The following is a 22,701-nucleotide window of genomic DNA, read 5'->3' as shown; positions in this document are numbered from 1 at the left end:
GGAAATAGGCTCAAAGAGGACACAACAACTTTACAAGGTGGCAGTAAGAGCTTGATGAGTATGTAGCCCCTGAACATAACACATGAGCAAACATACCTTTTTACAGGAGCTGTAAATTCCATCCAACAGAAAGGGCCTCCGACGTCTCTCAGGGTTGAAAGGTGAACCAAAACGAATGTAGTGTTTAGGTGTGGTACAAATTAGCGGGGAGTGGATGAGACCTGGCAACATATTTAGGGTAGTTGCCAAAACTGTTGGGTCTGTAGTAATGCGCAAAGGGCATTCAATAGGGCACTCCTGCTTTTCCGCCTTGTCATTCAGCCATTCGGTAACAAGATACTGAAGGAGAAAACACACATGTCAATGCAACTAGCACAGGTGAAGAAGAAAGGCAATATGGCACAAAGGTGTACGGGGAAGCAATGCTCAGGTTAGCCCACATGCTAAAACCTCCCTCCTCCTCAACAGGAAGGAACACAGCCAGGGCTTCCTGCGTCAAACCCAATTCTCATCTGTTGCAGGCACAACAACAGGTAATCTAGTTTTACAGAAGTAGCTCGATTTTATGCTCCATTGATCTTATTAGAAGGTTCTTCCAAAACTTGATCACCTTGTTCAAAACCAGTTTCTAGCTGCAAACCTAAATGTATTAATGGCTAATTTATGCCCGGTATGTGGCAGCTGCCCACTAGCTTCTGCAATTTTTCCTCCCTTCCCTTACAAGTTTCTCCCAGCTTGTACATTATAGTCCGCAGTCACATTCCCTCTTGGTCTTCAATTCTAAGCTGAAAGCTAACCTCTTATACTTTGTCCTAAACAAACACGCCGCAGCCTGCCATCCCACCCCATCCCAGAAAGATACTGCCACTGATTGCCACACCAAACACATTTTTATGCCATTCTAAATTTATTTTTAAATTTCAACTGATCTTTACTACGTAACGGCTCCACTTCTGTCTCTTTGTTCTCTTGCTGGTATACACAAGAGAACCTTTGTTTTACTATCCTTTACAAGATGCAACACCCTGGTTATTTCAAGGTGGTTTTGGTTTTTTTAAGCAAGTCTCACTACACCTCTATGCTGCTTGATTTAGGGTCACTTTCTTGGTTGACAGTCTTTTTCTCCTTGCTCCTAAGACACTGGGATTATGCAGAAAACTTCTTGAGATTGTATGCCTCCAAGCTTTTCTAATAAACATCCTTTCTTTTGGATGTTTATTAGAAAAAACTAGTGCTCTTTTCCAAAACTATCAGCGTCTAGTTTTTAAATGTCAGCTACCCCATCAGAGTTGTAACTACCACTTTTGCATGCTGCCGCCAAAAGCTTTTGCTAGCTTACTGTGCATAGATCCAAACACATCAGCTCTCCCCACCTTTCTATTAGTACCTTATTCCCCTGCAGGAACAACACAAACAGCTTGTTGTCCTCGTGGCCTTTGCCAGCCATCTCCCAAGCCTCTCACTGCCCTCCACACCAGTATTGAAACATCTGCTTTTTCCTTCCCTCACCCAGGGCTCAGCCTCCACCACCCAATTCCTTATGTTGCCAAGCCTCTCCAACCCTTCTCTCCCAGTGCCCCTCAAGCTGGAAACAGTTTCTTCCCTGCATACACAAAGCTGTATAAATTGCCTCTTTCTAGACTCTTTGCCGTACCCAAAAGTGAGACCCTTCCTGTTGCAGCTGTACCACCTTGTCGATATCTAAGGTCTACGCAGACTTGTTGTAAAGATGAGCTAATTTCTTTTTCTGACCTTTGTATGTACAGGGCTGAGCAGCCAGGTTCTGAACCATGATGAGGGCTCTTAGCCACTACAGAACAAATAGCACAGTAAATATAAAGTCACATAATTCCAACTATTTTGAAGAACTGTTTCCCCTGAGCCAACTTTCCCCCAAAGGCCACACAAAACCTCTTTTTTCCCCTTTCCAGTTTCAGCACTCGATCATATTTACCTTTTTAGTTTTGGGGTACTTTACTGCAGCTCGATTAGACTGAGATCCTGCAGCCAGGATAGCAGTTGGGTCAGATCCCGTCAACTGTCTGCCTTCTCCTGGACCTTCTACATTGCTGACATCTGTTGCGGTTACCAAGCTGGCAGTGCTTCCTTCCTCTGGGACAGCCTGTGCGAGTTCAGCTTGCTGGGAACTGGCTTGTTTCTGCCTTCTCAGTCTTTGTGCTGAACTGGTCCGGTATCGAGAGAAGCGACTTTTTGGTCGGGGCCTGGAGGGTTTTGCTGGAGCTGGCTTAGTAACTGTTTTTTCGGGGACAGCATCCTACAATATAAACTGTCATTAGTCCGAGCACCTCCAAGAGTATTCCTTTTCTCTGCATACAGGATCAAGGATTGAGATTTATTCATTGACACCACCTGACTTATAAAATCTGGTTGGACCCTGTTTATATTGGCTCATAAGATGGCTTTGGGGACCCTTCTAAAACACTGGCACATCATCGTTTTGTCTGCTGTGTTTTTAAAGGGGTCAACCAGAACATTGGTCTTAAGGAAGAAAGCAGCAGTATGAAACTTGCCACTTGTCTCAAGGTAACTGCTCTTAATCCTGATCTGAGCTGACACGTATCATTCCAGGCAAGTATCTGGGCCCTGCCATATAATGGGAACACATGCATTCGAAGTAGACCAGGCCAAAAAACAAAGAAAAAGCAAAGGAATTCCTCAATCACTGCAGTTATGCATCCAATGTAAGCTCACACCAGTACAGAAGGGGCCCACTCGGTGAAGGAGCTGAGCTCATTCAGCCCGGAGAAGACTTAGGGGGACCTAATAGCAGTCTTCCTACATCCAGACTGAAGCCACCAAGAAGATGCAGTGGTGCATCAATGTACATACACTGAAATGAGAGGTTCAGACCAGATACAAGGCAAAATTTTTTCACCGTGAGAACAGTCATGAATTGGAAAAGGTTTCCCAGAGGGGCTGTGCAATCTCCATCCTTGGAGGTATTCAAGACAAGACTGGGTAAAACCCTGGCCACCCCCGTCTGACCTCAGAGCTGACCCTGCCTGACGCAGAATGGATTAGAGACCCCATGAAGCTCCTCCCAACCTGCATGATCTTATGATCAGATATGCTGCATCTGAGCTTCTTACAAGCTGTTAAACAGTCCTATCTTTGTCTTACCACTACTTGTGAAGACCGTCGTGTGTTCACCCCAGTACTGCTGTTACTGTTAGAAACATTTGGAGCAGCAGCACTCAGTGCTGAACTTCCGTCTTCAGTTTCAGGAGCCTCTGTTTTTACTTCCTCCAGCTCAGGAGCTTCAGAATTGATGTTGATTTCAGCATCAGTGCTGTTACGGTCTGATGGTTGCTCTCGCCTCCTCTTTCTCTTTTCCAAGTTTTCAAACATGTGCATGATGGCTTCTACCTTTCTGTCTTCCCGGGACTAGAACACAAGAGTAAATTTAAGTCAGCACTGCAAATTATGCAAATAGGAAGAGGCAAGAATAGATACGGGATGCAGCACAGGAAGGAGAACAACTGCCAAATAGCAGTGACAAGAGCCAGAAAGGGGACAGAGAGAAGCAGTTCTTTTCAGATATTTGCATTTTTCAACATGGCAAATTTCCCAGAACAACAACAACATAATCATGTGTTCATAGAGTAACTAGAAGAACTAGACTTTATTCTTAAATAGGACCACTTAGATACTACTCAGTGATACTTATAAAATATCCACAAGGAAATGCATAATTTTTAAGAACTAAAAACCATAAGAAAGAATAAATAGAGTGAAGAGACGACTTGGAAACAAATAGAGCTACTTGCTAATAACCAAACATTAGAAGCAAACAGAAGCCAGAGGCAACAGAAGCAAGTGAATCAGTAATTTGCAGCAAGTATAACACACCACACAAACTGACTAAAATGATCCAGATTTATTCCTTCCCTGATGTCAGGAGATCACCCAGCTCAAAACCAAAAACTTTTGTCTTAGCAGCTTACATAGTGGCTAAGAAAAACAGAGCAGAGAGGCAAAACAAAGGTATTTATTAGGTAAACAGAAAGGACAGGAAATCTTTATCACCTAGCTGTGTCAGAAATAATTGGTAATTATGCATGTAAAAGGCCCAGTACAATAATGCTGCAGTGACTGGCAAAACCCAGGCTGAATCAAGTGAATTTTAAGACGTGGGGTCAAGTGCCTTCCGAGACTTTTTATGGAGGAGAAAGTATCTTGAAGCACACAGCAATACTCAGTCACAGCAGTCTGGCCTTTACAGTTTTCCGTTCAAAAATATTCAATACACATAAAAAAAAAATTAGAAACTGGGAAAACTATAGATACAGGTATTTACCTGGCGCCAAGTATAGAAAACTGAATCTCATTAAAAGAGATTAACTGGTGCAACGTACAGGAACAGGGCTTACAGGCTCATGGGAAACTAACAGTTTACTTAGTCTTCTTGAACTATACTGTCAATTAAAGTGAAATCTTTCCTCCAAGCTTAAGGCCAGTCTGATGGAAGACTGCTCTTCTTCAAATTTCAACAGAAACTGACTGCTTTATCTTGCCTGTTCTAAAAAATCCATGAGGTAATCCAAGGATCTTTCCACTGGATGGCCCTCAGCTCTGCAATTTGCTGCACTGTCTTAACATTTAAAACATTCTCAGGAAATTTACACATGGAAGATCTATATCCAATCAGAGAAAGACGGGTGTTCGAGATACTTGGCGAACAAATGAAAAACAGGGAACTCCTAGCTCCAGTACATTTGTTGGCTGGTAGAGGAATGGGAGCACTTTTTCTTTTTTTCTTCCTTGGGTTTTTGGTTGGTTGGTTGTTTTGGGGTGGTTTTTTGTTTGTTTTTTGTTTGCTTTGGAATTTTTTTTTTAATTAATGAATTAAGTAGAGCCTCCATTCACATGCATAAAACATTCTAATCCAGGGAGCAATCCCAGGTGCCATAAGAAGCACAAGAAAAAAAACCAGCTCCACTCAGTACAGAAGGCTGAGAAGGGACTGTGTTATCAAAGATCCGAGAGCACTAAGAAATATTTTGATCAAGACGACTGATTAAGATGATTTGGGAGCACAAAGGGATTTCCTAATAAAGACCATAGCAAATTTTGTTGACTTGTGCCAATAGTGCTGTTGGTCGTCTACCCCTCTTACTAACTTTTTCCACTTGATCCTACCCTTTTCCCACATGGCAACATGTTTATGAACCCCTACAGGGAACAGATACATGTTAACAAACCTAACCCAGCAAAATGGGTCAAGTTTTAACAAAGATCAGGTTCTGGTTCATCTTATGATCTAGTTGAAGATGTCCCTGCTCATTGCAGAGAGGGTTGGACTAGATGACCTTTAGAGGTCCCTTCCAACCCAAACTATTCTATGATCCTATGATTCTTGTACTGGCAATAAGGAAGGGAAGCAGGAACATAAAAGGGTGCAATTACCTTTTTTGAATCTGTTGCTGATTGTCTTGTTAATGGTATGTTTTAGACCATAGAATAGCCCTGAAAGTAACAGTTAAACCTTCCAATCAGGAAACAAATCTGTCATATACCTTCTAATCTGCAGTACCCTAACAGAAATTCTGTGATGTGGAGTCAACCTGGGTGTTTTTTGTTGTTGCTGTTTTTGTTTGTTTTGTTTTGTTTTAAAAATCAAATTACTGAAGACCACTGACAGTTGGAATTTGTATTGAAATAAGTGAAATAACCAACTGGACCTACTGGTCACTGCATGAAGCAAGTCCTAAGGGGGATGATACCCAGACTGAGAAAGGTACTTGCCCGTCGGCTGTGGACCAAGGCTCCCGGTTCATCTACAGGCTCCTCTTTCTCCCCTTCTTGTTTCTCCTCCTTCTCTGCCACCTGAAAGAGAAGCGCAGACTTAGCATGTCAAACAAAATCCGGTACTGTTTTAAAGTTATCACGATTCCTATGGTTATCTAAGGTGCTAAAGGTTTAAAAAAGGCCTCCTGCAGTTTCTGTTCTGAAGATCCCAGTGCTGTACTGGATCAGATTCCACACCACTGAATAATAAAAATATATGTAACAGCGTCAAGGGTTTTACCTCATTGTCACTGGCTGCTGCAGGTCCCTCAGGAACTTCCTCCGTTTGTTGACTGCTGTTCTCATCGGATGCAATGCCCTGCTGTTCCATTTCTAGTTCCTTTCGACGGGCTTTTCGCCGGCGTGTTTCTGCCCCAATCAGTGTGCCTAAAACAGGTGGAGGTAGGTGTTCTGCAGCATTTGGGCTACGTTTCTGCACAGGGCAATTCCGGTTCCCCTTGTGACACGCACAGTCCACTTTATAGTTGCTGCTCCAAAACACAAACATAATTCGTGTCACTCTTCATTTCTCAACCCTTGTACAGAGACATTCAATGCATCTCCTACTAAACATCTCACCACGTGCCAAAGCAAGGACAGCAGGCTACCTTATGGCCTCTATTGTAGAATATGCCAGCAGAACTGGACAGAATAGCCGGAAAATGCAATTCAGTAGAAAACGGAGCAAAATGTAGAATGCGAGGAAAGGGCTGGAGGAAGATGTCCAGTCCAGGAGGGCAGTGGAGAGCTCCTGGGCGAGGTGAAGGACTCACCAGATGTTGTACTCATAGTCAAAGGCGATGGTAACCTCTGTGTCCTTGGCAATGGTGGCAACAGCATAGATACACAGGTGGATCATCCCATCAGCAATCACATGACGAACCTTGTTAAACAAAGTAGAGAGAAACTAACATCTCCACAAGTTGCACTTCTTACTTCCAAGAGGGAAGCCTCCTTCTGCAAAGTAGCTCTTATCTATTCCATGAATAATTATCCTAAATTCTCCACAGGGAAAAGCCTGCTTCACTGCTCTTGCCTCATCCTGTGCTTTTCCACTTACACTTACTACCACCTGCTTACCCTAACTATCATTCTGCAGCCAAAGCAAAGCCATAAAAGAAACCTTTTCCTTCCAAAGAAAAAACTCATGTTCCCAAACTTTCTCATCTTCCAAGTATAAACCATCAAACAAGCAAGAGATGGAGAAAATTTACCCCATTTACTGCATTTTAAGTTTGAATATTTATAAAAAGGGAATGCATTAAGCCTGTGTAAAACATGTATTTGCAATTACAGTGATGGTGAAGTGAGAATTTACCTCTGCATTTGGAGTGCAGGAACGTCTGATGAACCTGGCATCATTACCAAAGGTGCGGGCATCAACACACATTTCAACGCCATTAAACTTGGAGTAGAACAGCACAAAGGGATATGGCCTGGAGAAGTAACAGAACGTCTCAATCCCAAAATACCCAATTCCCATGGCACTTATAACAGGTATCCCTCACTTCACTGGAAGCAGCGCTTCCATCAGTGCTATTGCTCTGGATGCTTATGCACTTCCATCATCACAGTTTAACAGATCTACTTCAGAGGGTTTTAGTCCATAAGCAGAGCATCAAGCTGAGGTTGTATATTTGATTTCATGTTTCTATGGATGGCACAGCTGACAAGGGCCCTGTAAGCGTGCATTATCCCATAGAGACACTAGTCTCTCCGTGCCATGATGCTCTCATACTAATCACTTCATAGTACTCTTACTTTTTGAAGAAATGCCCATTGACCTCGAATTGCTGTCGTAACATAACCTTCCCTCGATACTCAATTATAAGGGTATCTAGTGCCAAGTCTCTTGCTGCCCTCAGGATCTTCCGATGCTTCTGAACCCGAGTCACTCTTCCCAGCTGCAGCTGTAACAAAAACCAGAGCAAAATATGAGAATTTAAACCAAAGACCTCTAACTCATGAAGAATATTTTACCTACATGAAAAGAAAAATTACTCTAGTAGCAACACACAGAAACTCTGCCAGGAGAACATACTGTTTATTCTGTAACAGTTTAGTAATGACCAATGACCTTGATAATATTTATCAAAAGAAAAAGAGTACTTATTCCTTTCCTTCAACAGTAAGTCTCACAAATCTATCAGACCAAGTATTTCAGTCTTGCAGCTAGGAGGCATAACCAGACCTGTCAGTTGCTGCTAACAGGGTACTGCTCTGCAGTTACGGCCACTTTCACAGCCAGAATAACTCAAATCCTCCCTAAATTGTGGGTTGTCACATATTCAGAGGAAAAACCACAAGCTTTTCCTTCTGCAGAGGATGGTAAATTCTAGCTAACAGGCCAAAGACTTAAGCTGGCAATTTCTATCTCCATCCAGAATCTTCTCTTCATCTGCCTGCTCAACTAGCGCTGTGGATTTTCTTTTTTTAACATGAAGAAATACATTTTTAACTAAGTAGTGACAATTTGCTGAATCTTCTTTATGTTAAAAGTCTACAGCTCTATTACAATGGATTTTCACAACAATGTGTCTTGACAGTATGAAACCACAACATTCTTTAAGCACAGACATCCAAATATGACACATTTTATGGAATAATGGAAGGGATATTATAAGCACTAGGGCATAGGAAAGACTTCTTCCATAAAAACAAAGTACTCTTCTTGCTTAACAGATTGAACTCTCTGTGACTAAAAATTATGTGAAGATGGCTGGCTGCCTCACCACAAGAGCTGCGCCCTGCTCTTTCCTAAGCATGCTGTTCACTGCTCATAAGGACCCAGTTTTGATACTTTTCCGGAGTGAATTGAGGCATAAGTGTTCTTACTTCAGTAATAATGACAGTCATCTATCTAAATTAGAAGTAAAACACAAGATTTTATTAAAAGCAAGCTCCCAACTTTTCCCGATAAAACTCTCTTGTTAGAAACAGCTACTGAGCAGTCTGCTCAAATGGATAAAAATCACATTAGCTTAAGAAGGGGCTCAGTCTGGACAATGACAGAACACATGACATTCTAACCTTGTGAAAATAAAGTTAATGCCTTAAGGTAGCACTCAGCACTGGGAACCAAACAAAATCCTTTGTACTGACCATATGAAAGTATTGAACCACAGATTTTTTTTTTTTTTGGTGTGCTCTGAATTAAACCTCTTTGGGAAGATGATGACTTTCGTTGTTTTAATGTGACATTATACTGTGCGATCTTGGATCAGCCAGTAAAGTAAGATCTATTTGTTGACTTCTCTCACTCAGGTCCAGGATAAAGATAGCTTTATAAAAATATTAATTTGAAACCTATGCAGATGAGAGTAATGGTCTTGCTGTTCCAGATCTCCTCTTCAAGATATATCCAGTGCTACATTTATCATGCCTATGGGGTATATCTCTTTTTCATACCACTCTATCTGCCGGCAATTGGAAAAACCTGCATGTATGGAGACTCTGGAAAGCCTTGCAGAGTGTCATTCATCTCTTCAGATCTTGGGTCCTGACAGGAGCTCACAGAGGATTCACCAAGTCCACTGAACTAGCATAAAAGAAACATGTTATTTCCAGACTAAGAAGCCACACTGCTGGCCCTGATTTCTGACTGACAACCCCATGACACAAGTGAACTGTAGGATAAGACTGTTTACACTGCCGAGAATAGTGGCTAAATTATTTTGAAAACATTGGATACACTTTGTAATATCCAGCTGTGGTAACAGAGAATAAATAAATGGGACTAGATTTGTTAGTGTGTGACAGAAGGAGATAAGGAGAAAGTATCTGAAGTTAGTAGACAAATTAAGACTGAGACATAAGTGCATATCCAGTTGAATAATTTTGTTTCTACTACCACTTGTTTGCTGTTATAATCAATTTCTCATCTAAGCTGGCCCTACGCAGGAGGGTTGGACCAGATGACCTTCAGTGGTTCCTCCCAACCTAAATTATTCTACTACTCTACCAAATTCTCTTCGTATCTTTCAGAGATGCAAGTTAATGTCTGGTAGCCTTCACTCTCACCTTTGGCCCATGACTGTCTTGTATTACTGTTCACCTGATGCTGGAAAACAGTTTTCGGTTTGTCAAGCATCTGGCAGTAGCCAGCACTAAGATGATTTTATTCATGACACTGAACAGCTTCATATTTTCACAAGTTTCCCTTTGCATCATTAGGACAGTTGAGAATTGGTTTATCCAAAACATTCCAATGATCGAAATACCATATCCTGCATGTATAACGTCAACCCATCTTTTCCTACTCCTCCTGGCTTGGGGAAGCTTCCTCCTTCTATTTTTTTTTTTTTTTTTTTTTTAAAGTATACACTTGCATCATTGTTTACCCAAGCCAAACAACACACTCAACTGTGAGAGCATGCAGGGCATATAAAACATCTTATTTTTATTCCTTTCTCCTCTCTCCAGAGTCTTCATGGCCAAATAGAGCAGTTACGATAACCATCTTCTACACACAGCTGCTATCTGCATATTGGCACGACCTCCTTAACTTTTTTTCTAGCTCGAAGTACCTATTTTCTTATCTCCCAGAAAAGCTATTTTTACGTCCAGTAATGACATCTAGATAAAAGACAACTGATGCAAACCCAGAAGCCTTCTCAGTTTGTCTAACAAAGATGAGACAAATGAGTGGAACAAAAATATAAAGCACAGGATGAGAGACCACGCACTCCACACCTGGGCAGGCTATCCTCCTTGCAACACTCCACAGCCGTCTGCTGAGCAGAGAAAACAAGGATGTAAGGGCTGACAAGCAGCAGCCTGGGACAGCCACCTGGTCCTTCCTCAGTACCCAAGAGGAACTGCAGAGCCACTAAGTCCCTTTATACTATCCCAGCATGTGCAATGATAGGTACCTACCTACAGTTTGTTTAGAGTAACTGCAGCTCACTATGAAGTTTTGCAACTTTCTATCTCTTTGTTTCTTTGGGATATATCGCATTTGGAGTCTTCTGATTTGGAATGCTGGCCACTTTTCCCTGTGGGAAAACCTATGTCTGTACAGGGAAGGGAGAGGGCAAGAGAGCATGACAAGAACAAGCACATTTATGTATGGTATCTTTTATAATCATCTGTCCTGCTGTACTCTATGAAGGTGATAAAAAGAAACGGCATATGTTTTATTACTTATTTCAGGACTTTTCCTAAAATTCATGTGAAGGAGACAGAAGAGTTTACATTTAGACTCAGAAAATATTAAGATTTCTAGAGAAGCAGAACTTTTTCTTCCCTAAATTTCCCCAGTTGCTCTCTTTAGGAAGGCTACTCACATAGCCAAGTAGAAGTGTTTCTCCCCAACCCCCACAGAAGTCTTATTATTGCAGAACTAGAAGCAAGAGTGGAAGGAAGTTGGGTCCAAAGTCCTCTTTCTGCACTCTCCCTTACTGGCAATATCTGTGCTCTGCCTGATGTGCTTCACCTACATGAAAGCAGAGAGAAAGATGGGAGGGAGCACATGAACTTCACAAAGTGGTGAGTCAGCTGATATAAACAAGAATGATTCAAGCACAAACATATACCTGATATTCAGGTTTCTGACTCTGCTCCGCTTCTACAGAAGAGGTGCCCCACATCTGTTTTGGAGCCCATCCTTTTCAGTTGCACCTATCTCCATTCTCCTGGACAAGGAAGCCCTATGTCCATTCTCCTGGACAAGGAAGCCCCACAAAGCCTGAACTGAGTGGGAATGCTGCTCTCTGTTCAATAAAGCACGGACCAGATGAAACATCAGCTGAGAAGAGTAGTGGGGAGGACATACAACACACAAACACATCCTTTTCCTGTCTCTCCTTGTCTACATGCACTCCATAAAGCTGGCAAGACAAGACACCAATCATTGCACATCTTGGAAGAGAAAAGTTAAGGAGGGACAGTTCCCTAAAATCAATTGTAGTTGTGCAGCATTTGAAAGTTACCAGAGTCCAAATAATCATCCAAAATATCAAAATAATGTTGAGAGGTTCTTTAAAATAGCTTTCCACACAACATGAGCCAGGAAAAAAAGAAAAAAAAAAAGACAGGAAAACTCAGCTAGAAAGCAGAAAATTTCCTATCCCCAGCAAGTGATAGATCTGGTTCTGCCTCAAGCCATTCAGTGACCAAAACTATTTATGGCAAAATAACTGTGAACCATACCACAGAACTGTACAAAATATCCCCAACTTAGCAACACTGGTTTGGTTGAATGCAAGTGTTTCTGAATCTTGGTACTGGTATCTCTTCTGTTCCCTTTTATATCAAATCTATGCCTATTGGTCTGAAATTATATGACCGGCTACGATATCGCTCACCCATGCCCACGCCTTACGTCCAGAAACCAGAGGACCTGACCTACCCCCCACTTCTGTCACAATGGTTCTTACCTGCATCTGGGACCCAATAACAGTATTATTGCAGGCCAACTCTGTTTTGTTGATTGTGTCTAGCATAGCAGTTTTGCCCACATATTCTTTATTAGAGTTTAGATGACGCTCCAACAAGTTCTGTACATCAGCGCTGTACTGGTTAGTAAAGGCTTCTTCGTACTGATCTGTCCAGAGTCGTATTCGATTCTCCCACCCTTCAGCTGTGTTTTCATCCAAGGCATGCGCTTCAGAAGGGGAATTCTGCACCAAACAGCAAAGAGTGAATGGCTAGCACACAACGGGAGAAACCTATCCACAGTGCTCTGAGCATACGAATATGCTACAAAAAAGGGCAAATCTATTCCAAGCTAAGAAAGTGTCGGTTATGAGGACACATTTTTCAGAACCTGCATCCTCCAGAACATTGTACAACAGTGCCACTCAGGAATCTACGGAGAACTCTGCAGGACTAAGACCTCTTGAGAGTTGGTACTTGGCACTGCTACATACAAGAAAATTAAGCTAGTACACGGCCAGAAGTTTTTTAAGTCACATTGGAAAAATAATTAAGTAGATTAAAAAGCAAAGGAACAGAACACTCAAAGGCAAATAAATCTCATGTAAGCTTGTCCTACAGTCAACCCACTCATGTCCAACATAATGCTAGATGATGCTGACTGCATCTCAGTCTTTGCAGTGACTGATCCAAAAATACTTCTGAACCTTCTAGCTAAACGGTCATTGGGGTTTCAAGAAACTGAATGTAGAGCATAAGCTAATACCCAGAGAGTTAAAACTGCAAGTCCTAAGCAGTGTAAAGAAGAGAGGGCAAAATCAGGTAATCCGTTTATACCATCTTGTGAGGGAGGGGAAAAAAGAAGCTGGTAGAAAAAAAAAAAAATTAAGCTTCATTCTTTACTTGACAATAGTTGAAGTAATTCAACAAATAATATTCCAGAGGTCAGTAACTCAACTGGCTTCATAAGGGACTGAGACATATGTGACACTGAGGTATTAGTGACAAGGACCACTGAAGAACAATCATTATTTTCATCATATATATTAAAAGCATTAAGAGTTTTCATGCATTTTTAGCCTCTCAAGGCACTTGTGTACTATGGAGATGGGTACATACAGACAGACACACCACAGGATGGTCCTATTTCCTCTGAGCCACCTGCCAGAAGCAACTGTCAGCTACAGTACTGGGGTCAGATGGAATTGAGTGAATTATAAGGCACCTCTTGTATTTCTAGGAACATATTTAGGTCAAAGTGCAAGTCTACTTTTTTTGTCAGATAAACGTTCTATCAGATAGCCACACCTACCAGTACTGCAGAAAGTCAGAGATAAATATATCGTCCCATCCATCCCTAGTAAGAGGATGTGGAGAGAAACAAGGCAACACTGCTAGGGACTCCCAACATCAAACTTGTGTACTACTTTGATGCCCAAGCTTAAAATAGCTTTGATGCAACCAAATGATAACTGACCTCACAGAAGAGTGGCCACAACCAGTTCTACATCCCTTACATCAAACACCCCACTCCCAAGTGTCATGAATCAGTCATGTCTCTTGGAACTGGATGACATTACCTTACAGAAAGCTATCTGAAGCAAAAGCAAGGTTCAAGGGGCAATTCCTGTGATACCCTTTTGAATAGGCCTGCTTGTGGTGCATGGTAAGGCTTGAGATTATTCTAAGGCTGGTCCCACAATCAGAAATTCCCCAGGCAAACCAAGAGAGGCACAAAATACAGGACAAAAAACCCACCACCATCACAGAGGGTTCTCAGTTCTACTCACCTTCATCCTCAGAGACTTTCGTGAGCCCTCTCGAAAGGCCTGTCCCCCGAACAAGGAGAGAGAGAGAGAGAGAGAGAGAGAAAACCCAAAGTATTACATATTTCCTCAGAATTAGCGTCCCAGAACCACACTAGATTTTACTCCAACAGACCAATCCTTAACAAAAGATGGCAAGAATTACAGGAAGACCTACGCAAGCAGCAATGGACTTGAACAAAAAGACTCTGCAATGCAAATCCAGTGGAAACTGCTGAAAAGCTTGACGGCCAGGATTTCTGAACTAAAAAGGCCTGCTTCATAATTAGTAAAAATCTCAAGATCAAAACCAAAACTGACCCAACTAACCCCACTTGCTTTGACAGAAGAAAAGGGCCAGCAACAGAGTCAAGGTGGTTCACAACAAAAAACCTGAAGACCTCACATGGCTCCTGCTCCCAGTCTTTTATTTAATCAGTGCCTACCAGAAGAACTTCAAGGGAAACCTAACCTGGGGAAAATCATGATAAAGCTAGCAGATGATGGGAAAGAACCAGCTGCTCACACATTTGCATTCCAATATAAGCAATCCAAAATAATTTCAGTCCCCAAACCCTCACAAACCAGACAGTAAAGTCATCCCTCAACAAATGTTCATCACTACCTACATAGTTTTCCACACAGGCACTATCTCTGTCCCTGAAGAACAGTGCCAAGAAGCTCTGCAGCCCAGATTCCTTAACATAGCCTGCTAAGAAATGCCATGCTCCCTTCATTTTTCATTTCATTCACAGACTGCCCCTTTGCTACAAACAGACAGACTCCAAAAGCTATTTCCCCAAATCCTAATAGAGCAGAAGGCAAAACATGTAATCGAACCCAAGCTCCGAGCATGAATGGACAGTGTTGGGAAATAAGGGTGGAGTTCCAGTAAGGTAATTTTAAACCAACAGCCATGTACTCTAGCAGGTCACAAATACAAGGCATCACACTATTACACCAGAAAGAGCAATTCCTGACAGGACAAAAGTTTCTTGTCTACTGCCAGCTTGTCAACCTGCTCTCAACAACACTCCACAAAGCATTTGGTAGGAACTGCAGCAATCTTGACGCACTTGACATACCTTGATCTTTTTTGCCTTTGGAGCAGTGCGAGCTTTTTCTGTACTCCTCTTCCTCTTCTTAGGTTTGCTTCTACGGACACGGTTGACGGTCAGCGTGATGCTTGTAGGGGTGTGCTGCGTAGCTGTGTACAGCACTGTAGAGGGAGATAGTTCTTCATCCCAGCTCTCAGTTGCACTGCTGTCCCCACCTATAGAGAGAAGTGCTTCATAAGCAATGTTTTTATTCATCCCAGAGAGAACAGCTTACCCTTATGTCCATTTTCATCAAGACAACTTGATGACCCTGCATAGCTCTTCCCTGAGAAAACTATACCACCTCAGTTTTCCCACCCAAACTGGGAACAGGTCTCTCAAACTTCTGATATCTCACAGAATGGCACTGATGAACATTTCCCTTCCCTGTTCACAAGATAATCTGATTTTCCCAAGAGCTAACTGAGGTGAGGCGGAAGGAGAGGAGAAAATCCCAGTGGTTGGGAGGCAAAGAACATTAGCGGGCAAAAGGACTTGCGGAAGAAAGCAAAAGTCCCTGTTATCAGAATTACAACCTCAAGCTCACCTGACACGTTGTCCTGCTTCCGCCGGCGGAGTCTGATCACCTTCCCCCTGCTCATTCCTCTGCCAAAGGAGAATGCACAATTGAAGCTGGTTTGTAGGAGTAAAGTCACTTGAAATTCAACAGGATGTCACAAGATGCGTGCCCTCAGTGGGGCCCAGGATGATAAGAACATCGATTTAACATCCTCATCTCCACTCCTGGTGCCACCAACACTTGTCAGGCTGACAACGCAAAGGAGGAGGGTCAATACTGGGTAAAGCACTGGAAAGAACGCTCCAGTTAGCAAAAGGAAGTCCGTCCCACAGCCCAAAGGTGACACGGTTCAGTATGAGAAGTCAACACAAGGAGCAGCCCAGATCCGCACTGCACCAAAGCTTACCTGCACTTTTCACACTTGAGGAGGAAACCATCTTGGGAGACACTGCAGTGGCACCAAGTGGGAATTGATTCTCCTTCTGAGGAGCTTTCACTGTCCCCGGAGTTCTCCTCATCAGGCGAGTGCAGGCCGTTCAGTTCTGCACGAGGTATAATGGTCTGAACAGGAGGAGAGGCTGGCGGCGTTGGAGGAGGAGGGGCTCCATAGTTATGATCCTGAAAATGAGTATTTGCAGTACTACTTTTAACGTGAAGATATGATGCCTAGAAACCGAAGTCCCAAATCCACAGTTCCCAGGTTATTACTTAACAAGAATTATTTAAAATAGTAGTCTGAATTCCTCAATCTACCAAGAAGGTAAAGCAATAGCTCTGAAAGATGTGAATGGTTTTCTTCTGCACCAACGAATTAAATTCAAAACCTATGAAAACAGCTAGGCTATTTCGAAATTAACTGTTGTACTGCTAATAACCCCAGATGACATCAGTGGTCAAACACTGGAACTGGTTGCCCAGAGACGTTGTAGAGTTTCTGTCTATTGAGATATTCAAAACCCAACTGGACACGGTCCTGGGCAACCTGTTCAAGCAGAGTCAGCTTGAGCAGGGGGGTTGGATTACGTGATCTCAAGAGGCCCCTTCCAACCTCAATGATTCTGTGACATCCTGTTCATCCTATAGTTTCAAGCCATGCTCCCACTCTTCCTGACTGCTCCTTGTTTCTCATAGTTGTAAGTTACCGATATGAAAATCTGCACAGTTGAAACAAGTAGTGCACAGTAAACCAAACAGGGCATAAAATTACCACCAGGAAAATATTATATATTCATATATATTCACACTTCATTCATATACTTCATTCAGTTAAAAATCTATCACCTAATAAAGCTTGCTATAGAGAATGCAAGACTTCACAAACAATAAACACACAAATGCAAAACATATGGCAGAACTCAGCTGTAACTCAGTGTTCCCTAATAAATAAGCCAAAACTCCTAAGGATTAACAGGCAAAGAACTATGGAACAAGGAGAAAAGAGTAAAGTAGACAGTAAAGAGCTGATTCACTGCAGAGAGAGTACTCACTGCGTAAGGCAGCCCGCGATAGCTGTGTTTCTGGGTGGCCCCATAGCCGTGGCTGGAGTACACATTCTTCTCACTGACAGCTGGACTAGCTTCCACAGACTCTGGGCTGCAGAAAGGGCCAGAAGTAAAACCCATCAATATAACAACATTTTTTTTAGTGCCAGTATTTCACTGCTCTTTTCTATTCAACACATGAGCTCAAAATGAAGAAACTTCATGAAATCGAGTTGTTACTATGTGCTTCACCTGGCATCATGTGTGCAGAAGTCGTACAGGATGAACCTGCTTTCAGAAGGAAGGAACTGAGCAAGGGCCACCCTGGATAACTCATTAAACTGGGTCTCAATCTGGCAAGTTAAAAAGATAATTAGCATGTAAGCAGCTTGGTTTCCTTGTAGTTGAGGAAGTTGGGTCTAGTTCAGGACTCACATCTGAACTCAGCCAGCCTAATCTCAAAGCCACTGACTGAACAGTACTGCCATGTTATCTCTGCAACAGCTTATTTCAAATAGCAGCTAAGCAGCTTTCCTGCATCTGCGCTTGTTTCTCTCTCCCTCAGATACTAATTATTAGCTGAGTCCAATGTCCTGTGATAAAGTCTGCATGAAACCTGTAGCTGTCCCGACAGCAACTACCAGGAGTTGGAGATTTCTGTTACAAAGAGGCAACAAAATTCATGACCTGGACAGACGCTGGCCACAGACAAATCAGATTCGCCCTGTGCTTTCTATACAGCAACATGGAGTGCAGTGTACTGAACGGGAAATTTGCTGCTGAGGTACAATGCACTCTTCCACCACATGGTGGTGAAAAAAAACAGCTAAAAAAGAAAGGTATATCCTTAGCAGAAAGCTGCAGAAACCCTACTCAGAGAAGGGACAGCTGCAATTCAATGCAGGGAATATTAGATAATGAGGCTACAGACAGAATACTAGCAAGGAAACACTGTCTGTCACAAGCAGAAGATACAAGTCAGCTAACCTCTGCACAGATCAGAAGTAGGGCCCGTATCAGAATACAGCAGAATATTACTGAATCATGTCTGCAGGTGAAATCATCTTCAAAATTACAGCATGGAGCTGAGCAAGCAGGAAAGAAAAATACAGGAAAGGAAAACTTTACCTTGGACCTCTGCTGCTCTGGTGAGATCTCGCAGGATTCTCAGTGGGTCCTACATTGCCAGTGTGAATCAGGCAGTACTCAGACAACAATGGCCAGCGGTCACGCGTGGGGCAGTGTTTAGACACCACCCAAGAACACTAACCCCTGTGCCCTTTGGACTTCCTATTAGCTTTTGAAATCTCTGCTGCACTGAAGTTTGCCCCACCCTCTGCTAAACCCGATACACTCTCTAAAGCACTAACCTTCTAAGCTTCTGGCTTATTCTGGAGTAAGGTGGATCTGTCTTTGCAACATAAAGGAGCAATAGTTTATTGTACAAGGAACTGCAGAAAGTGGAAGACCTTAAACCTATGCAAACTGCACTTCTGTAGCTCAGGATTTAGAAGCATGACATGATAAATTCAGTTGGTTTTCAATGTAACTACAGCCAGCTAAATTGTCAAAAGCAGGAGATATAGGTGGTGATACCTCTCAGAGGATACACTTCTTAATAAAAGACACCATGTAGAGCTTGCCACATAATCCAGCCTTGCTGGATCTTTGCAGCAGTCCTTTAGGACTTCCGGATTGGTACAGAGTTAAATCCATTCAGGTTTAATCGTATTTTCAGAAACAATACTAGAAGGAAAAGAGCCTAAGCAGCAGATCCATCCTCTGTCCAAGTCACCCACATTCCTAACTACAGTCAGCCTGGAATACCAGCAATGCTGCTGCAAGCATTAGCAATAAAACTTCAGGATTGCTGGTGCAACGGTGTCCAGGGGCAACAACGCTGGGCCCATGCTTCCTCAGCAGCAGCCCGCCAAGGAGCTTCAACAACTTCCAATATGCGGTCAGACTAACACAGCAAAACTACTCTGCAGCCTCCATGTCACCCTCAGATGAGCACAAATACCCTTCAGCATTTTGACCTCCCCTCTGTATCAGAGGCCAGGGGAGCATGCTAAAGCTCAGCCTGCAAAGAGGGCCAGCTAGTTTTCCTTTTACCTTCCCACTGCCTTCATGATGCACATCTTTGAAATCAATCCCTTATAAGAGACAAGAAGCTCAGGTACCCCAGACTTCATGCATCGAACTAGTAGAGTTTCAAAGGAGAAGTGGAGGATAACCGTAACTTTGAACAGACTCATGAAGGGCACTTCAGCAGTAAGTAACAGTGCATCAATGCAAAGCCTGGAGAATAAAATCCTGGCATTCCTAGTTTTTAGAAAACAGAGAAACCAATTCAGAAATCTTCAAAAGCCTTTTTTCAAATCACTCCAGCCTAGCCTCAAGTTGGACCTACAAATATCTTACAGCCAGGGAAAAAGAAAATGCTTTGCAGAAGGTTTACAGACAGTCTTTTTGATATTTCAATGTTACAAGGGACACGCGTAGATATATCTGGCTCTCCTCTCTACCATGCTCAGCTCTGAAAGCAAAGGGCCTAGTACATGAGTAAACTATTTAGCACTCTTTCTCCTGTCATAAACAGTTTAAAATTCCTGCATGTTGAGTCTTTAAAGTGCTGGTGTGGGAAAAGCATGGTGACAAGCAATACTGAATGTTAAATCTTGAAAAGTGAAGGATCATATACCCACTGCAGATGAGTGACTTACTAGATTCTAACTCCCCGTCTAAAAACAACATGTAAAAATATGGGCTTTAGGATGGAACGGAGTATCACGAAGAAGAATGCCTAGAATGGGGCCAGTGCCAAGAGACAAAAAAGAGCATTAGTAGTCTTGCAGAGAGTGCGACTGTGCAGTGAAACTCTGTGCGTAGTCAAATCAGGGCAAGGTGGAAGGGAAAAACAATGATTCATATCCTAGCCCACTGCTCTTACAGCTCAAAATTAATAGTCTGGAGCAGTATCTGTTCTACACTGATCAATCTGACATGCAGGTATTTGCACAGTAGGTGCCTTTAAATAATACATGGGGGAAATCTATCTCCAAAGTGCCCTTTGTAAATTTTTGTAAAGAGATGCTACAGTCCGTATTTCAAAGAAGGATGCAGGAAAGCAGGAGACAGAAGCACACAGAAATAACTTGAGCCCTCCCTCTCGCCCCCGACAAAAACATAGTACTCATCTGAGCTGACATCATTCCAACAAGGGTTTTAAGAAAAGATCGCAATGCAATGTTTTCTGGATTTGAAATATTCCTGACTCCTGCAGAAGCAGAGTCTTTTAAAAGAAACGGTAAGTCCCCTCCAACAGGCCTCAGAGATAGGACTGCGGTGACAGCCCTGCACAGGGTCCTGTGGTGGGGACCCTGAAGGATTGCCCACTGAGGTGTGCTCAGGGGCGGAAACAAAATAAAGTTGTCTACACAGGCTGATGCTGTATAGCATCTCTGCCCAAGCTCCAAAGGGGTCCAGAAATCAGTCATTTAAGATTGGTACTGAGTCTGAGCTAGTAAGCGCTACTGAGAGGGAGGCTCAGCACACTGATCCCTCATATAACACAGCTTTTGCAAAAGGAGCTGGCTCGTACCTTGCCAACGTCAAGCATGGGTACAGCAAATGCACAACTGACTGCACTTGAGTACAGACTTACTAGCCAAGCTGATATAAAACCCATGGCTGAGTGCCTCATACTGTTGGAATTCTCCTTTTCCCTGTCTCCTGTGTCAAACTTGCCGATTTCCGTAACACTGCATTTGTTAAACACTCAGAGTCTGTCTCTGCGTTCACCTCTCACACAGCCAGTGGACCAGCACCCCCTTCCTCCCAAGTGGAGGAAGCACCGTCACCGATCCTGCAGCCCCACGCCAGGGCAGCCCTCTGACACCCTCCCCTCCTCCTCCTCCGTGGGGTAACACTCACTCCGATCCTGCAGCCATGTCGGAGTAGGACGTATCTGGTGTGGTGACTCCCAGAGGGATTGCAATGCTCATGACGCCCGTCGGGGATCACGGAGTCCAGAGGGCAGCGACTGGCCGCTCCGAGGGCGGAGAGGAGCCGCAGAGCCTCGGCCAACACGTCACGGACATGGGGAAACCTACCGGGGTAGAAACAAAGCATTGCATCTCCGTTACAGGACGAGGTCTCCCTGTATACCCCTAAAGAAGGCTTTCACAGCAAACGAAAAGCAGAAATAGACTTCCATCAGTGACATGCCGCATCATTTTTACTTCATTGTCATATGTGGGGCCAGGGGAAAGGTAGATGGTAGTAGTTTGGTGGGGTTTTTTTGTTTGGTTGTTTTTTTACAAACAAAATAAACGGATTGACATGCAATGAGCTGCTCTGCCATAAAGCCGATAATGACAGTTTCCCCCCTCCCCCAACTAAACTTGGGACTAATTATCAGATAAGCAATCTATTAGCTCCTTCTGCATACAAGCAGCAGCTGTCACCTATCACCCACAGCCCTTCATCAGCATTTCCTAACTCCTTCCCCAAACAAGTTGCAGGCAAAGCCCCATCTGGGAGGACAATGAGACAGAGCCGAGGTGGACTGATCTGAGACCTCTTGCTCGAGATCAGCTTGTATTTGCATTCACTGGGCGCACAGCACGGGCGAGCGCGACCGGCAGAGCGGCTATTCCCATGCCACCGATAGCCTCTCCTTGGCAAGCGAGGCCCGTCCTGGATTCTGCACCGATTACTCAGTCCGGCGAGCCCTGACGCAGCGGGCCCCAACTTTCCGAAATCCCAGCTGACACCTCCCTGTGGCAGAGCCACGTCAGACGTCTGGGCGCTCGCGCATAGGCCACTCTGACGAGAAACACGGCGGGGGCACTGGCTCGGCGCGGGGAGTCGGGGTGAGTCAAGGCAGCATCACGGGCGCAGCCGCCGGCCGTGCTGGGGTCGGCAGGGAAGCCCGTGCCCAGGCTCCACCTTCCCTGCTGACCGCAGCGTTTTGCTAAGGCAGCGAGCGAAATCGCCGATAAATGCAAACTTCCAAGGGTCGGACAGCAGCCGGAGGTAAAATGGGATCAGCTCCTTGTTATGTAAATAACCTCAATAACACAGGCGTTCATAAAGGAGCTATTATTCCACGCAGCTCTGAAGAAAACCCTCATGATACAGAGCAAGGCTGCATTTCAGCACATAGCAAAGCTAGCTCCAAAACCAAAGAAAAACAGTGACAATTTAGCCATCCTCTCTGCACGTTAAACTTTAAGGACAGCCTTGAATAACTTTCCGCAGTCTTCCCCCGGCTCCGGCAGCGCGGATGAGCCAGCCTGCGCTCACAGCCGGCCGTCACATGCTCCCCGGCATCGCGGGGGCTCTGCCAGCAAACCTCCTGGGCTACAGAGAGGCGGTGAGCCAAGTTTTTCTGTGGGTAGTGAATTTCTCACAGGGAACTGCCTTTGGACACCATAGTCCAGCCATTGTTTAACACATAAAAACCCCAGAAACACAAAAACACACACTCACTATGAGGGCAAATGAAGGAAGAGTGAGAGAGTCAAAAAGTTTAAATGCCACACACTATATTGCCTTTTCCTGTCTTGAAAGGCAGGCCACTTCTCTTAGCACAAGGAAATATTTTCCTC

At 43.6% G+C, this 22,701-nt stretch overlaps 1 protein-coding gene across 2 annotated transcripts in view; it reads right to left on the bottom strand.

The window, feature by feature from the left end:
• Window positions 1-21,199, bottom strand: part of SETD5 (SET domain containing 5) — a 41,445-nt gene extending 20,246 nt beyond the window's left edge. Inside the window, exons 1-15 of one of the 2 annotated variants that reach the window (XM_009329942.1) lie at window positions 21,023-21,199; window positions 17,093-17,198; window positions 16,012-16,223; window positions 15,633-15,853; window positions 15,074-15,261; window positions 13,974-14,012; window positions 12,186-12,428; window positions 7,570-7,718; window positions 7,127-7,244; window positions 6,582-6,691; window positions 6,050-6,296; window positions 5,767-5,847; window positions 3,142-3,405; window positions 1,955-2,275; window positions 97-339 (exon numbers count right to left, since the gene is read on the bottom strand). In XM_009329942.1, the coding sequence (XP_009328217.1) occupies window positions 97-339; window positions 1,955-2,275; window positions 3,142-3,405; window positions 5,767-5,847; window positions 6,050-6,296; window positions 6,582-6,691; window positions 7,127-7,244; window positions 7,570-7,718; window positions 12,186-12,428; window positions 13,974-14,012; window positions 15,074-15,261; window positions 15,633-15,687 (2,058 nt within the window). In that variant the 5' untranslated portion in view covers window positions 15,688-15,853; window positions 16,012-16,223; window positions 17,093-17,198; window positions 21,023-21,199. The remainder of the gene's footprint in view (window positions 1-96; window positions 340-1,954; window positions 2,276-3,141; window positions 3,406-5,766; window positions 5,848-6,049; window positions 6,297-6,581; window positions 6,692-7,126; window positions 7,245-7,569; window positions 7,719-12,185; window positions 12,429-13,973; window positions 14,013-15,073; window positions 15,262-15,632; window positions 15,854-16,011; window positions 16,224-17,092; window positions 17,199-21,022) is intronic. The other variant, XM_009329941.1, reaches the window with a different exon arrangement.
• Window positions 21,200-22,701: the final 1,502 nt, after the last annotated feature.

This window comes from Pygoscelis adeliae, unplaced genomic scaffold (genome assembly GCF_000699105.1).
Source record: "Pygoscelis adeliae isolate BGI_AS28 unplaced genomic scaffold, ASM69910v1 Scaffold208, whole genome shotgun sequence".
NCBI lineage: Eukaryota > Metazoa > Chordata > Aves > Sphenisciformes > Spheniscidae > Pygoscelis > Pygoscelis adeliae.
This window is presented reverse-complemented; position numbering and strand designations above follow the sequence as displayed.